At 40.2% G+C, this 15,383-nt stretch overlaps 1 protein-coding gene across 4 annotated transcripts in view; it reads right to left on the reverse strand.

Annotated features, from left to right (window-relative positions):
- Window positions 1–215: 215 nt before the first annotated feature.
- nfat5a (nuclear factor of activated T cells 5a) overlaps window positions 216–15,383 on the reverse strand; it is a 29,829-nt gene continuing 14,661 nt past the window's right edge. For all 4 annotated transcript variants that reach the window (XM_051098961.1, XM_051098963.1, XM_051098962.1 and 1 more), the window contains 11 exons: window positions 14,654–15,230; window positions 10,563–10,746; window positions 10,280–10,470; window positions 10,014–10,186; window positions 9,795–9,929; window positions 9,526–9,578; window positions 9,301–9,433; window positions 8,585–8,659; window positions 8,366–8,475; window positions 5,955–8,226; window positions 216–4,434 (listed from right to left, as the gene is read on the reverse strand). In XM_051098961.1, coding sequence (XP_050954918.1) covers window positions 4,220–4,434; window positions 5,955–8,226; window positions 8,366–8,475; window positions 8,585–8,659; window positions 9,301–9,433; window positions 9,526–9,578; window positions 9,795–9,929; window positions 10,014–10,186; window positions 10,280–10,470; window positions 10,563–10,746; window positions 14,654–15,230 — 4,118 coding nt within the window. In that variant the 3' untranslated portion in view covers window positions 216–4,219. The remainder of the gene's footprint in view (window positions 4,435–5,954; window positions 8,227–8,365; window positions 8,476–8,584; window positions 8,660–9,300; window positions 9,434–9,525; window positions 9,579–9,794; window positions 9,930–10,013; window positions 10,187–10,279; window positions 10,471–10,562; window positions 10,747–14,653; window positions 15,231–15,383) is intronic.

Here is a 15,383-nt window from a genome sequence, read left to right on the forward strand (position 1 = left end):
TATTGTGATGCTATGTCAGAACATAGGATCAGCATATTTTCAACAGATTCTTAAATTTGTAATCCTACAACAGTAAAAATATTTCAAAATTTTACTGTTTTTGCTGTGCTTTGGATCAATTAAATGCAGGCTTGTCAAGCAGAAGAGACTTACTGTTCAAAAACTTTTGACTGGTAGTGCATAATTTCCATAAAACATACAAGACACAAGGGAAAGAACTTCATATCTATCTTTATTCATATAGCAGCACATCTTACAGAAATATAACTGCAGGAGTATACAAATGTACTGATTAAAGCAAAATACGTTTATTTACGTCAAATGTCATTAGTTCACGTTTCTTCACGATACTGAATGTCATTCTTACACACTCATGAGTGAACGGTTATCCCTGTAACAGTGGTTCTCAACCAGGGGCCACCAGGGGGCGACAGTAAACTTCCAAAGGGGCAAATAGATGATTTATTTAAAGCAAGTTATAAAAACGTTAACAATAAATAAATTGACACATGCAGTGTGCCAAAATGACAACTCTATTTTTCACCGAAACCTATAGAAATTTGTTCCTGCGAACAAAAATTACCAATTTTAAATCATCTCTTTAATTACTTGTTATGCAGTTTTTGAAAATACTCATAATTAATAAAGGGGGGTTGAGAACCACCGTCCTGCGACAACTTTAAAAGCATTGGACGTTAATCACATCAAACGAAAGCAAACGAAATTCCAAAACGTGTAAAAAGAGTGCATTCAAAATACACCTTTCACATCAAATTAAAAAAAAGCACAAATAACTGCTGGTGATTGGGTTAAGCGCTCTTCAAACCATTTTTAATTTAGCATTCGCTAACAAAAACTCTTCAAACACCTGGCCAAACAAACAAACAAAAAAAATCAGTTATCAGTGAGATCAATAACCTTCTTTAACCTTACACCTTGATCGTACAAATTTCAAGAGGCTAACCACCAGTGGATGAGAATGACGACATTTTAAATAAAATAAGTGAGTTGAGGCTGCATAGCAGTTTCATGATATAAATGTTCAGATGTATTTGAGACTACACCGACAGACTGGTTAATGACAATTTGACCGATGTCAATTAAAAACAAACAAACAAACAAAAAAACGGTAGTCTTTTACTTCTGGATTAAGAACTAGTAATCCCAACATCTAAGTATATACAAAGGTCCTTTAGAAGTAAGAGGAAAGGCTTGCAAAGGCACAAAGTACTTTCAATCAAAAAGCACAATATGATGAAATAAACGTTAATGACGGATTTGTGCAGAAATATATTTTTGTTCATAATACATACAGTATGATTTTGACGTAAGCTGGAGCATCAGTACCAAAAAACACAATGGACAAATGATTAATAATCAAAAGACATTGATTTTGCTGCCTTGTTTTGAGAAAACGTTTTTTTTTTCTTCTTAATTGGTCCTTAGGTTAGATGTAGTGTGAATCTATATGTCCTACAGCATGAGGTAAAACACACACATTCTTACACTCTGATTTCAGAGTTTTTAATTTTTTATGGCTTTGCGTGGAACAAAGTTCCAGGACATTAGCCTATGCATCTCACAAAGAAATATCCAAGTCATATTTCACCCCAAAATCAAAAAAAGTTTTTCCCTCTCAAAAATCTGTCATTTAACAAAACAACTGTAACAGCCATTTAGGATTTAAATTAAGAATCGTTTCGTCTTACAATAACGAGAACTCAATTTAGATTTTTTTCTTTAGAATTTTGGGGTGGAATGTGAAAAAAAAAAAAAAAAAAAAAAACACTATTAGTCTGTGTGAGATTCACCCACACCCAAAACCAGTCTTTTTGTAATTGTTTTGTAATTGAATTTCACTTACCAAACAAATAACAATCTCCATTTTGTAACACAGTGATGGGGGACAAAAACCATCATTCCACCGCTCTGAATATTGACATATGAAGTACAGTACTGCAGAAGGGACAATTCACTTTTAAAATGTTTAAAATGTACATAGTACATTTCGAAATTCAGTCTTACAAAAATACTGTATGTACGCCTCACTTGCAGGTGAGATATTATGTTTTTACTACAAAGAGAGCACGCTTTTAACAAACTGCTACCTCACAAAGGAACAGCACACTTAAAACAGCCAATCTACTATTTACAATAGTAATTATGCAAATTTTACATAAAGCATACTTAAAAGAATACAAAGGCAAGAGAAGGTGATGTAAAAATAACTGACTTATGAAAGCAAAGATGTTTATGAAGATTTTAAATAGAACTACCTCACATTAAGTTTGCATGAGAATATTGTCAATGCAAAAGCTGCTTCTTAGAATAGAGTACATTGATGTTGTCTTAAAAATGGTTTTTAAAAGACTGCATGTGTTTACGAACAAGTCAAATGTCAAATAAATGTGATTTAATCAAATATCAGAGCAACAGACCTCCTCAGCGAGGGTGTGACAACGACAATGAGTTATAACGAATAATTAACAGCTTTTTTTTTTTTAAATCAAGACTGATGTAAACAACCAATTAGTATCAGTTATGACAAAATGCAGCAGCATTCGGTCAACATCAACCCATTTATTTTTCATTCTGACCATTGCTTGTAGAGAAATCTTCCAGTTAGGACGCATGACTGATACAAGCTTTCGTGTTTTCCGAAAGATCGTTTTAAAAACGTGTATGATGAGATTGTCGTGCAGTGATGGTATGAAGCAGTCTTCATCATAGCTTGTTTTAAAACTTGGGAATTTATCTGGTTTTAACTGAGCCTCGACTCTGATCGTAGATGAGGTTTATTGTAACTTGCAGAGGTGAATACAAACCAATCCCTTCTTAAACCCTCAAGAAAATACATGGACCTAACTTCCATTTAAGCTGCCCAAAAAACACCCTCGTAGTTGTGACGGTTCACGTCGGCAATAAATATCCTGCTCGTGTCATTCCATTCAAAATCTGTATGACCAAGTCAAAAAAAACTTGTTAAAAGTGCAGAATATCCCAAGTTTTCAGATGCTGACGTGAGGAACGCATCCAGAATTTCCAGGGTAACTCTCAATGCATTCCTCACGAAGACAAAAAACATCTTCAGTTTAATGTTTTTTGAGCACCACAGTTGAAAGAAGGTCACACCAGTTTGGAATGGCGTAAATATTGATTTTCATATTCGGCTGAACTATCTCTTAAACGCACCACCACGACAAATCCGCTTCCCGAGCTTGTGCTTATTCGAATAAATCTCCATGAACCACATATAATTCGAAATCGTTGAACGTAGCTGCATCTTATATAGTACAAACGTGCTCCACGTCTTTCTGCCGAGCACACGAACACACATTGTAGACGCTCTGGTGGATGATAATACAATCTGTTCACATATCTCAACGGCAATGTTGCACATTTTCACATCCCTGATAGGAATTCATGTCTACAAGTTGGACCTCTTGATCGTTTAAATAAAATTAAATAAAACAAAACTAAAAGAGAGGGGAAGGGGAGGAGTGATTTACACACAGAGCATCTCGACTTTAAACGTTACGTGAAAATGGAGAGATTAGATGAACATGTCAAACGTTCAAACACATAAAAAACATGGCTCATAAAATAGGCTAGAATCTGAAAAGAGACACTGAAGAGTAATGAAACACAAACACGTTTTTAGAAAAGCATTACGACTATCAAAACATGAAAAGCTTTGATAGCCAGGTAGACACATATGGGTTACAAAGCTAAAAGGGAGAAGCTCCCTAAAGTGCTAAATATATTTCAAATTCATTCACAATGTATTAGTATCTCAACGGCAACAGTTTTTGAATTTATGTTGAACTAGGTTGGTTTCTACTGGAAAACAGATTAATGATGGCAATAAATGGACAAGATTCAAGTGGAAGTCAAGAGAACACAATACAAAGTAGCAAAGTGCCAATATACTTAATGGCTTAATGGGTCACATGATATGTTGACATGCCAAACAGTGGCCTCAATGAAGTGGACCCTTTTATGTCCATCAAGAAAAGGAGCTGTGGCGAGATCCATACGTAACAAGTCCCGCCAAAACAACACATTACAAGCTTTCAGAAACATAGATACAAGTGAAGACCCCCCAAGTGAGACGCCCCCCAAGATTAGATAATACCTACACGAGACACGAGATGTAAAGAAACATCGACAAGCAGTGTGGACGGTGGTCTACTGGATTGAGGTTTATGACTACTTATCTTTAATGGTCCAAGAAATCCCTAGGGAGAGTCTTTCCCTGCTCCTGAAAACGTTCCAGAAGTTCGTCTATCTTATCTTCGAGGTTGTTGGACTGGTCCAGTAAGGGGTGAATCTGCGCACTAGTTTGAAGCTGGGACTGATCCGATCCAGGATGGCCCATGGTAACAAGCTGATCTGACAATGACGGACCAGGAGAATTCATTAGCGGTCCACATTCTAGTAAAAGAGAGAACAGGCTTTTTTAGGCTCAGGTAGACTGAAGGTGTGCACATTATTGCAAGAGAAATAAAAGTTAGACCAGGGGTGTCCAATCCTGCTCCTGGAGAGCCACGGCTGGAGCTAAACTCTGCAGGACAGTGGCCTTGAGTTTGGACACCCCTGGCCTAGACCATCAGGAATTTGCTGGATTGTAAAATATTTGCATTCCACAGTGGAGGACTACTCCAATGCCAGAACCCAAACTCGGTCTTGAAGGGCCAGTGTCCTGCAGAGTTTAGTTCTGAGCCCAATTATACACACCTGAACCAGCTAATCAAGCTCTTACTAGGCATGCTAGAAACTTCCAGGCAGGTGTGTTGAGGCAAGCTGGAGCTACACTTTGCAGGACATTGGCCTTCCAGGACCCAGTTTGGGCTCCCCTGCACTGAAGAGAGTTTTTGACAGGGACTAGGTCAGTGATGTCAAATCCTGCTCCTGGAGGGCCTCCTTCAGAATTTGGCTCCAACCCCAATTAAACACCTAAATCAGCTAATCAAGGTCTTACTAAGCATACTAGAAATTTCCAGGTAGGACAGTGGCCCTTCAAGACTGAGTTTAGACACCCCTGGCCTAGACCATCAGGAATTTGCTGGATTGTAAAATGTTTGCATTCCACAGTGGAGAACTACTCACTTAAGTAGCAGTGCCCAAACTCTGTCTTGGAGGGCCGGTTTCCTGCAGAGTTTAGCTCCAACCCCAATTAGACACACCTGAACCAGCTAATCCAGTTCTTACTAGGCATGCTAGAAACTTTTAGGCAGGTGTGATGAGGCAAGTTGGTGCTTAATTCTACAGGACACCGGCCCTCCAGGACTGAGTTTGGGCACCCCTGCACTTAAGAGATTTATTGACTGGGACAAGGTCAATGATGCCCAATTCTGCTCCTGGCTGGTGTCCTGCAGAGTTTAGCTCCGACCCCACTTAGACACACCTGAACAAGGTATTCAAGGTCCTACTAGGCATACTAAAAATTTCTAGGCAGGTGTCTTGAGGCAAGATGAAGCTGAACTCTGCAGGACAGTGGCAGAACTAAGAACTCCAGAACTAAATTTGGACACCCCTGGACTAGGTCAAGGACAAAATCACCTTCCAAAGCATCTGAGCATGTCCCAGTGTTACTGTTATTTGCTAAAATTGCAATTCTGTTGACATAATAGCACTTGCAACTTGGAATCTCAAAGTAAAAGAATACACTTCTGAAGAGCAGTTTTGATCCGGAATCAACCTCCAGAGCAGTGCATCTCAAATCTGTCCTGAAGACTCACCACAACTTAACATTTTGTCTTCCTTATTTAACACCTCATTCAACTGACCGGCTCACTTTACAGAGACTGTAAAACTTTAATTAGTTGTGTCCGATGACGAATACATACAAAATGTGTAGTGTTGGGACTAAGACAGGTTTGAGAAGCACTGCTCCAGACAATCTCTTGAGTGTGACTGCAATTCTGATTGCATGTTGACTAAATTGCACTCACCACTGGGAATCTCAAAAAGAAAAATGCCTGCTTGTCCTGGTTGTCCAGGTTGGCTGAGATTTCCCCCAATAGCTGTCTGAAAGAGTTGGCTGGGAGGTTGCTGAGGGGCGGAAGATGAGGTGTTCTGGAGACCGCCCACTGCCACACCACTCTGTCCACTAAAGATGGTGGCCGCAGTGGCAGTTGGAGGTAACTCCTGAGCACCTACACCACCTTGCAGAGCTGAAATTGCTGACTGAGGCAAAAAAATGTTGACAGAAGGTTGGTCCGTAGGAGAGACAGGGGTTACGCTGGTGGCACTGGGGACAACCTGCATAGGTTGCTGGTCCTGAAAAAGTTCTGTCCGTGTTGAAGGCATACTGGCAGACGAGTCACTCACAACGGTGCTCTGGTCTTGAAAAGACATTGGCTCTGCCGAGTCTTGTTGGGCAACACTGGCTTGTGGAAAAATAATTGATGGATTCGGAGTTGGCTGGGCTGCTGAGGCGGTGGGTTGGTTTGAAGGGTTGTTCACAGTAACATTTTCAGAGCTTGGAACAACTTGCATGGGTTGCTGCTCCTGAAAGATATTCTCTGGGAGACGGTCACTTCCTAGTGGAGCTTGGTTCTGGCCACTGAATAGCAGAGCCTGGGGCAGATCATGGGGATTAATGGTTGTGGTACAGAACAATATGCCTGTCTGTGGTTGCTGCTGTGCTTGATTTGGGGATATTGTGGCAATGTTTGGAAAAAGAGGGGCCTGTTGGGGTGTTGCCATCTGTTGTTGTTGAGGAGACTGTTGTTGTTCCATTGGGGTGGACAACTGTGCTTGTCCCTGGAAGAGTGAGACAGTCTGAGCTTCTGTTCCAGATGTCTGCATGGGCGTGAGGAAAGCTATCTGTTGCTGCTGCTGGTTCTGGTTACTATCAGATGATAGCTGGCTAGGCAGCACACTTTGCGCAATAAACAGGCTGGCAGAAGGAGCCTGCTGATCTGTGGGCAGATTGGTGCTTGTTAGCATTGTCATGGTTCCAGGAAATAAGGTTGCTTGAACTTGTGGTGGCTTTGTGGTTCCAAAGAGTACTGTCTGTGAGTCTTGCGTTTCAGTCAAGGGGTTATGACCCTGAAAAAGTGGCTGAGGAGGTGAGGGTTGAGATGGAGGCTGCTGCAGAAAACTTGATGTCTGAATGGTCATAAGACCTCCTGTCTGTTGGAAAAGAGCAGTCTGCTGCTGCAGTTGCTGCTGGGGCGGGTTCTGGAGGAAGCCTTCGGAGGGCTGCGATAGAGTATTAGTCTGTGTGGAGCTCTGCTGTTCACTAGCGAAGCTAGGTGTGCACTGCATTGGAATCTGTGTCTGCAAGAGCTCTGACTCCAATTGTTGCTTTAGGTTCTCTAATACTTCCTGATGCTGAAGAGTTTCTAAATGTTGTTGATGCTGTTGCTGCTGCTGAAGATTATCGAGAACTTTTTGATGCTGCAGAGTAACTATAGAACTTTGTTGCTGAATATTCTCAAGGACTTTCTGGTGGTGCTGCTGTTGATGCTGTAGATTCTCCAAAACTTTGTGTGTTTGCTGCTGCTGAATATTGCCAAGAGCCTGCTGCTGGAGGTTTTCCAAGACCTTCTGATGTTGCTGCAAATTTTCAAGGACTGTCTGTTGATGTTGTAGATCCACAAGTGCCTTCTGTTGCTGTTGCTGAAGATTCTCCAATATATTCTGCTCTTGCTGCTGCTGTTGCTGGTTTGTTAGAGTTGTCTCATTTCCACCCAACCTTAAACTGTTCATGTTTTCCTGGACGTGTTGCTGAAGGCTCTCTGCAGACGGTGTCGGGCTATAAAGTACAGAATTTAGCTGCTGTTGTGCTTGCAGCTCTCTTACTGCTCTCTCTAGCTGTGCAACTCCATCCTGGGGCAAAAGCGCCTGAACCTGTGGCCGTTGGGATGGAGGATTCCGAGAGTCTATGCCCACCAGTACCATTCCACTTCCATCTGCACTGCTGTCTTCTGGAGACAAAGTTTCTGGGGTTTCACGCAAGAACTGTTGAGGGACCTGAGGGGGAACAGGCTGGAGAACTGTCGTGTCTTCCGACAAGGACACTTGGAACGACGCAGGCGATGGAATGTCCTGCTTCTGAATGGTGGATAATGTTTCTTGAGTCGTAAATATTTGAGCTGATGGCTGTTGGGAGTCGACGGATTGAAGAGCCACAGGGCTTGGAAAAGACTTGGTGGCAGAGGGAAGGACAGTACTTATCTCCAAGATTTGTTGGGTTGAACTAAGGGCCTCTACAGGCTGTATTGCAAAAATGAGAAAATGTGTTAATTTTCATGAATTTTCATTCATAAAATCAATACTTTGCTTTGGTTTACTTCCTAAACTAAAGGATTCCAAGGATACAGCTGGAGCTGAATTTAAAAAAGGATGGCAGTACCTTAAAAATGTCTGAAGGTGCTGCATTGCAAGAAACTTCCATAGGTTCTTCTCGTTTGACCATAGGTAACATTAAGACATTGTTTAGACAACTGGTCTCAGTTTGCATTGCTGTAAACAAAAACATATGAGTTCAAACTTTAAAGATCCAAAGAGTCTATCAAAAAAATTAAAAGTGCAATTGCAGCAAAATATGACAATATTTTTAATAATGCCACACCTTTTATCTGCTCTTCAAAGGTACAAGCCTTGACTGTGGCTGGCAGTTCTGATTTCACTGGTATTTCAACTTTCTCTGTATGAAAAGAGTTAAAATAATGAATGATGGCACCATCTACTGGTGCAGAAATGCAATTGCATACTCTGCAATTGTCTCATCAAGAAGTGTCATCAAAACTAAATTTCACAAGAAACAATTGACTACACTTGAAAGCAATATTCACAAAAACATCAGCATATAATCTAACCTAAGGTACTCCCGTATATTGCTGTCCATTTTTATCTTTTCGACTAGCAGCTGCAGCACAGTTCTGACAGACAACATTCAGGTGCAAATGTACCAATTCTATGCCACGCAAAAGGACTCTTCTGGACAGTTACAAAGCATGACCAAATTAATATTCATGAGATAAACTTTGCTTGATTCACCCAATAATATGCATCATGAATAACCTAACTGATTCACATCAAACAACCACAGGACAAACACTATCCCACCACTAAAACTCTAACAACACCTCTAAAATTTGACCCAAATGATTGCTCAAGCCCCTTACCTCCCTCACCCAAACATAAAATCCCAACTGTGTGTCTAGGACTATCCAAGGAAGAAAAATGACACCCTTTGCTTACAGTCAGCACATTCTCACAATATCTCTTATGAACTTCCGAGCTGGTTATCTGTTGATATCTTAAACATATCCTCTCTTCACCAACCTGTTAGAGGAGTGTAGGTAAAAGGCTGTAGATCATGTGTTCTCCCTGCATTTGTCACTACAGCAATCCCAACGGACACTGGGGAGGTCAATGTCTGGTCGTGATATGGGGGAACCTTCACCACTAGATGATTCTGGATTGAATTACATTGAAAAGACAAGATATTTATGAATGATAAGCATTACACGACAGAACTAAAAACAGTCAGGCATGTACTGCACTTGCCTGATGAAAAAGTTCCATGTCAATTTCTGCTTCAGCCTGCCAGCCACTCTCATCTAAAAATAAAACATGAAGGAAACAATGTACTTGGGTTTAAAACATACTCTACAAATGCATTTAAACAGATGTGATTGTTCATCATATTAGCTATGCAAACTCATGTCTCATTGCATTCTGAAATGTGTCAAAGTGCAGCACAAGTATGCAATGCTATTGCATCATTGCCATGTAGGGCATTAGAGTGCTTGTTAGATGCACCATGCATGCAATACCTGTAGAATTTTCCTGAAAAAGAACTTTGGTTCCTTTGAGAAAGTTCTTGCCGATGATAAAGACTTCCTCTCCTCCTGCGACAGTGCAACTGTGAAGACTCTTTTTAAGTATTTCAGGCACTCCAGCTGGTTGAGCTGAAAATGTGACAATACAGTTACAAATGTGGAAACTAATACTCCTTAATATCAAATCAATACCCTGATATCCTTTGCACTTACTACATAAGATAGGAGAGGAGAGGGCCTGGAGGGTTAGGACAGATCCGTCCGCTCTTGGGATGTTGACTCTGAAGGCCAAACGAGCTCGGGTGCTCTTCTTTTTGGAGCCAGCAACTCCTATACGAGCTTCAACATCAGCATTCCTCAGCTTTAATATTCCAACACAGTCCACGCTGCCAAGACACATCACATTTTACTTTAACAATGCATATTAACTAAACGAGACTGTAATTGCCACCGGAAACCACAGATGAAATGATGCTTACGCTAGAGTCATAGAGTTGGTTGGCTCAAGGTTTACTTCAATAACTGTGGTCCCCTCGATATCCACTTCCTTACAGGCCGTTGTGTTGCGCCCCGTCACTCTGCAGGCTTGATAAAACCCATGAGGCTTCACACGTCCAGCGTCGTTAGCCACAAATACTTGGAGCACCACTGGTTCACTGACTCCCTCTAACTGATGTGCAATATTTAGAAACATTACCACATAAACTGTATTATCCATAAACGCATATTTGTCCAGATATATAATGCGCATTCAATTCTTACTTTGATTGTAGGAAATCCTTGCTGGGTACGGTCTTTGACAGATCCCCTACTTCCCTCTGTGAGGTATCGTGCTCTGTGCTGCGTCTCCGGCTGAACTAAAATCTTCAGCTCCTTCCCTTCACTCTTCTGCGGGTACTGAATGGAAAGAATCCCCCCCTTCTGATTGTTTGACACCTCCAGGGAGCTAAAGGTACAATAAAAAAGTAAATGTTGATGCACTGTAAAAAAGCAACTACATATACATATAGCACGGGCATTTCCTCTGAGGAGGCAAGCGAGGCAGTGTCTTCTCAAAAAATTCATAGTACAAAAATAAAACAATGCAAATATTACAAAACATGATGTTAAAAAGTTTTTAAATCACTTTTTTTTTTAAAAGAAACATCATCCAACAGCAAAACCAGCGGGTGAAGTTACAGCGGAAGTCCCGGTCCGTCTTGCCTCCCCTGAGCCCACTGAGTTTTAACAGACTCCCTAAAGCATTCGGTGGGTTTAATGGGGGGTAACTGAGAATGAATGGGGGAATGTCAAGTAAGAGGAGGCAATGCCTCCATCGCAATATGATTGGATATGACTTGTTATGATCGGCTGCGATTGGTTCATGAGATAAATCCCGCCTCTTGTGTTTGTGTGCGTTTCCGCATTTGTGAATCAGTCTGAATGAACAATATATTGGTGTTAACAGGAAGGCTAATTGAAAAAGTAAACAACACACACTTGGATATAACCACTTTGTTAAGTCACAATAAGACCACTATGCGACCACTATGTTCATTATTACATCCAGCAACACAACACCTCATTCACTCAATCGGAGATATTCTTGTCTAACTTACATACCTGCTCCAGCATCGAAACAATGGAGGTCGGACTGTTACAGCTGATCACAAAACCCATTCCAGTCTAAATCAAATGATTTGTGATACATGATTTTGAAAAAGTGAATGCTTTTGGGACACAATGGCTTAACTGATTCAAATTTTCGAAAAGCTCAGTTTGACCAGTGACTATGTTCTTTTTTATATCGTTACAGAAGCAATGTTGAAATTTGAAAATTAATGGCTTTTTTAATTTGATCTGGTTTTTGCTAGTGAATTGCTTGAAATGAATGATCGAAGTCACAAGTTTGAATCAATCGGAGCGGTTCCAGCATAAATGACTCAATTGATTTGATTCACCTGGTCCTCTTTTTGTGTCTTCAGCCATGTTTACACGACACTGTCAGTACTACTACATGCTTAGCTCAATTGTTTTCTAAGATTAACTGAAATCGTAAAAGGTATGATTTTTTTGTTTTAATTGTGTGAATTTTGCATCAAAAGATATGTGCTTATTGACAAAATGAAACACTTATTTTCTAGATACACTGTCTATCAATAATTCAAGCACATTTCAAGTACCTCTTCAGGACTGTTGCTGTTTTCAAGGGTTTTTCAGGCCTTACATTTCAAAAACTCAAGTACTTCAAGCACCTTGTACGAACCCTGCTGTGCCCAATATTTACAGAGCTTTGATGACTGATGATCCAAAAAATTCAAAAACAGTTGAAAGTTTACCCTTAAAAAACAGCTGAACATACGTTCACAAATATAACATACTGCTTAAATTGTTCAATTGTTGTTGCCTCCAGTTATTTTGGAATAAATGTAAAATGCTTAAAAACACTAATTTGATGAGATGCATACTTGGATTTAAAGGAGAAGTCCACTTCCAAAACAACAATTTACAGATAATTTACTCACCCCGTTGTCATCCAAGATGTTCATGTCTTTCTTTCTTCAGTCGTAAAGAAATTATGTTTTTTAAGGAAAACATTTCAGCATTTTTCTCCATATAATGGACTGATATGGTGCCCTGATTTTGAACTTACAAAAGTGACGAAGATGAGAAACTATTAGCTAAAACCAATATCTGATGATAAAAAGTATGACGAAACGTATGCCGTCTCTTCGTTAACAAGACGATATGGGACAAGAATGTTATTTGAGGACTACCGGACATTGAAAATACATCCTATAGGCTAACTGTCCTCTTTCAAAATGTGCGTCTCATTAGATTGCAACTGGGTAAGGGGCGTTTGCATGTCTAGTCTCAGTATGGCAGCCATAATGGAGAGATAGGCTACAGGGATAGGCTATAGGGATCTGAAACAATGGCCTCAGCACCTGAAGGGTTAGGGACAGAATCACCAGATGTAACTTAAAGTTAATGATAGGCAGAATCACGTTGATAGACACACCAGAAGTGCTCTTTCTCTCGCGCAGGCTCCACTTCTTCTGTTCTCAGACAGTGCACGATTGGTTCTCAGTACTCAAATGCACACACAGTAGACCAAATGTGAGTAACTCATGTAAATTATGTAAGTTATGGCTTAAGTAAACATAAACAGGTGGGTAAAAACTGAATGTGTCAGTATTGCATGTATGCCTTCTGTCTTAAAGGGACAGCATTCCTAATTAAATACCTATCTATCATTAATGTTAACCAAAAGATGTTAAATAAATGTATAGCCTACATGTTAATTAAACTTACTGTATCTGAAAAATGAGCTCTATATATATATATATATATATATATATATATATATATATATATATATATTTATAATTTTTGAAAAAGAGGCACAATAAGATCCAGGACCAGACTTTGACACCCCTGATATATATATTGGGGTGTCAAACTCTGGTCCAGGAGGGCCGCACCCCTGCAGAGTTTTGATGCAATCCTAATTAAACACACCTGATCCAACTAATCAAGTCCCCTTAGGCTTAATTAAAAACTGCATTGTGTGTGTGTTGGAGCAAGGTTGGAACAAAACTGAGTTTGATACCTCTGATAAATATATATATATATATATATATATATATATATATATATAAATGAACACAATAGAAGTACACATATAATAATAAGAACTCCTTTTTCCATACTGTTAAAGCGACAGTTCACCCAAAAGAGAAAACTGTCATCATTTATTCCCAAATTCAATTCTTGATTTAAATTTATCATAAGCTTTGATTTGGTCTAAAGTATTAATGATTATTTTTGTTTGAAGACTAAAATAGCTACCAAAATAAATGTTGGTAACTGCAGTGTGACTAAAAGTAATGACTAAAAGTTGTCAAAAATGCAATGACTTTTCGTCGACTAAAACTAGACTAAAACTACGAAAGACTCAAATGACTAAAATGTGACTAAGACTATTAAGCATTTCAGTCTCAAGATAAAGACTAAGACTAAATCAAAAATGCCTGTCAAAATTATCACTGTATCTAGTGTAATGATCGGTTATTTTAATAAAAATAATACAATTTATATACTTTTTAATGCCAAACACTCGCCTTGTCTTGCTCTGCCTGGACTGTGTTTGTCCCATCTCATGTTCTCCCTCAACTTCAAAATCGTCCTATATCGCTGTTTTACCTTTTTTGTTAAGGGTGTTTGATCTTCTTTGCATGTTCACTTTGCAAAGACGGGGCTGGTACTTCTGCAGCGATGTAGGATGATTTTGAAATGATTTTTGAAGATGAGGGAGAAAATATGATTGGAGTTTTCGACAAAATTTAACTGTCTTGAGTCAGAATACACAGAGTTCAGGGAGAGAAAGACAAGACGAATGTTTGAGATTAAAAAGTATTTAAATTGTATATTTTTAATGAAAATAACTGATCGTTTTGCTAGATAAGACCCTTCTTCCTCGACTGGGATCGATTGAATCTGCATTTAAACTGCCTTTTCAGGGCACCATATCAGTCTATTATATGGAGAAAAATGCAGAAATGTTTTCCTCAAAAAAGAACGACATAAACATCTTGGATGACAAGGGGGTGAGAACATTATATGTAAATCTTTGTTTTGGAAGTGGACTTCTCCTTTAATAAATAGAATACTGATTACATTGTTAATCTAAAAATCTAAAATAGAATTTTTTTCTTTCTTCTTTTTCTGTTAGTGTAAGTTATGTTTATTTAACCAAGAAAATGTGACTGGGACACAAATTTACATTTGAAAGAAAAAAAAGAATTGACATACAGTTCCATGATGAGTTTCATTTAGTAATTTTTAAGGTCAAAAATGACAAGGTCACCAACCTCACTTTGGGTGTGACTTTGGCGTCCGAACCCAGCTGTGAAAGAACAAAGTGCGGCGCTTTAGCGCTATCCGCGTCGAACACGTCCATGCCGGCTTCGTCCCGGGCCGCGGGCTTGGGCCCCGGCCGCTGTCGAGGAGTTCTCTTCCGAGACTTTCTGGGCACTTCAGTATTGTCGTTGTACGAATTGCTGCTGCCCATGCTGAAGTTGGACACGGAGTCGTCCATCCACATGCTGCCGCTCTGCTCCGAGTCCTGGTTGGGAAGCAGATCATCCTGGCAGGACATCCGACTGTCATCCAGCAGGTCCTCCGGAGGTGGAGAGATGCTCAGGACGGTCCGCCGCTTGGAGGGGGTCGCCTGGCTCTGCGTGGCTCCGACAGTGTCTACCGCACTGATAGCCACCACCGATCCAGGCTCCACACCCATTCGCTCCGGCATCCCCTCTGCGGCGGGACCGCCGTGCAGCCTGGAAGCCTGCTCTTGGGCTGAAGTAGCAGAGAGCATGCTGGGACAGGAAGGAAGTGTACTGCTGAGTCCTCCAGGGGAGGAGGCAGCGGCGCAAGTGGCAGCAGCATCTGTAGTGTGCACAATGCAGAACGTTAATAAAACTCGTCCGTGCAAATCTGGCTAGCAGTCCCGATCAAGCAGTGAAACTCGACTGCTATCTGTTTTTGAATGTCTTGTTAATATTAAATCGCTAATTAAAGTAGGCCTAATTACATTATCCA

This window comes from Labeo rohita, chromosome 25 (assembly GCF_022985175.1).
Source record: "Labeo rohita strain BAU-BD-2019 chromosome 25, IGBB_LRoh.1.0, whole genome shotgun sequence".
Lineage (NCBI taxonomy): Eukaryota > Metazoa > Chordata > Actinopteri > Cypriniformes > Cyprinidae > Labeo > Labeo rohita.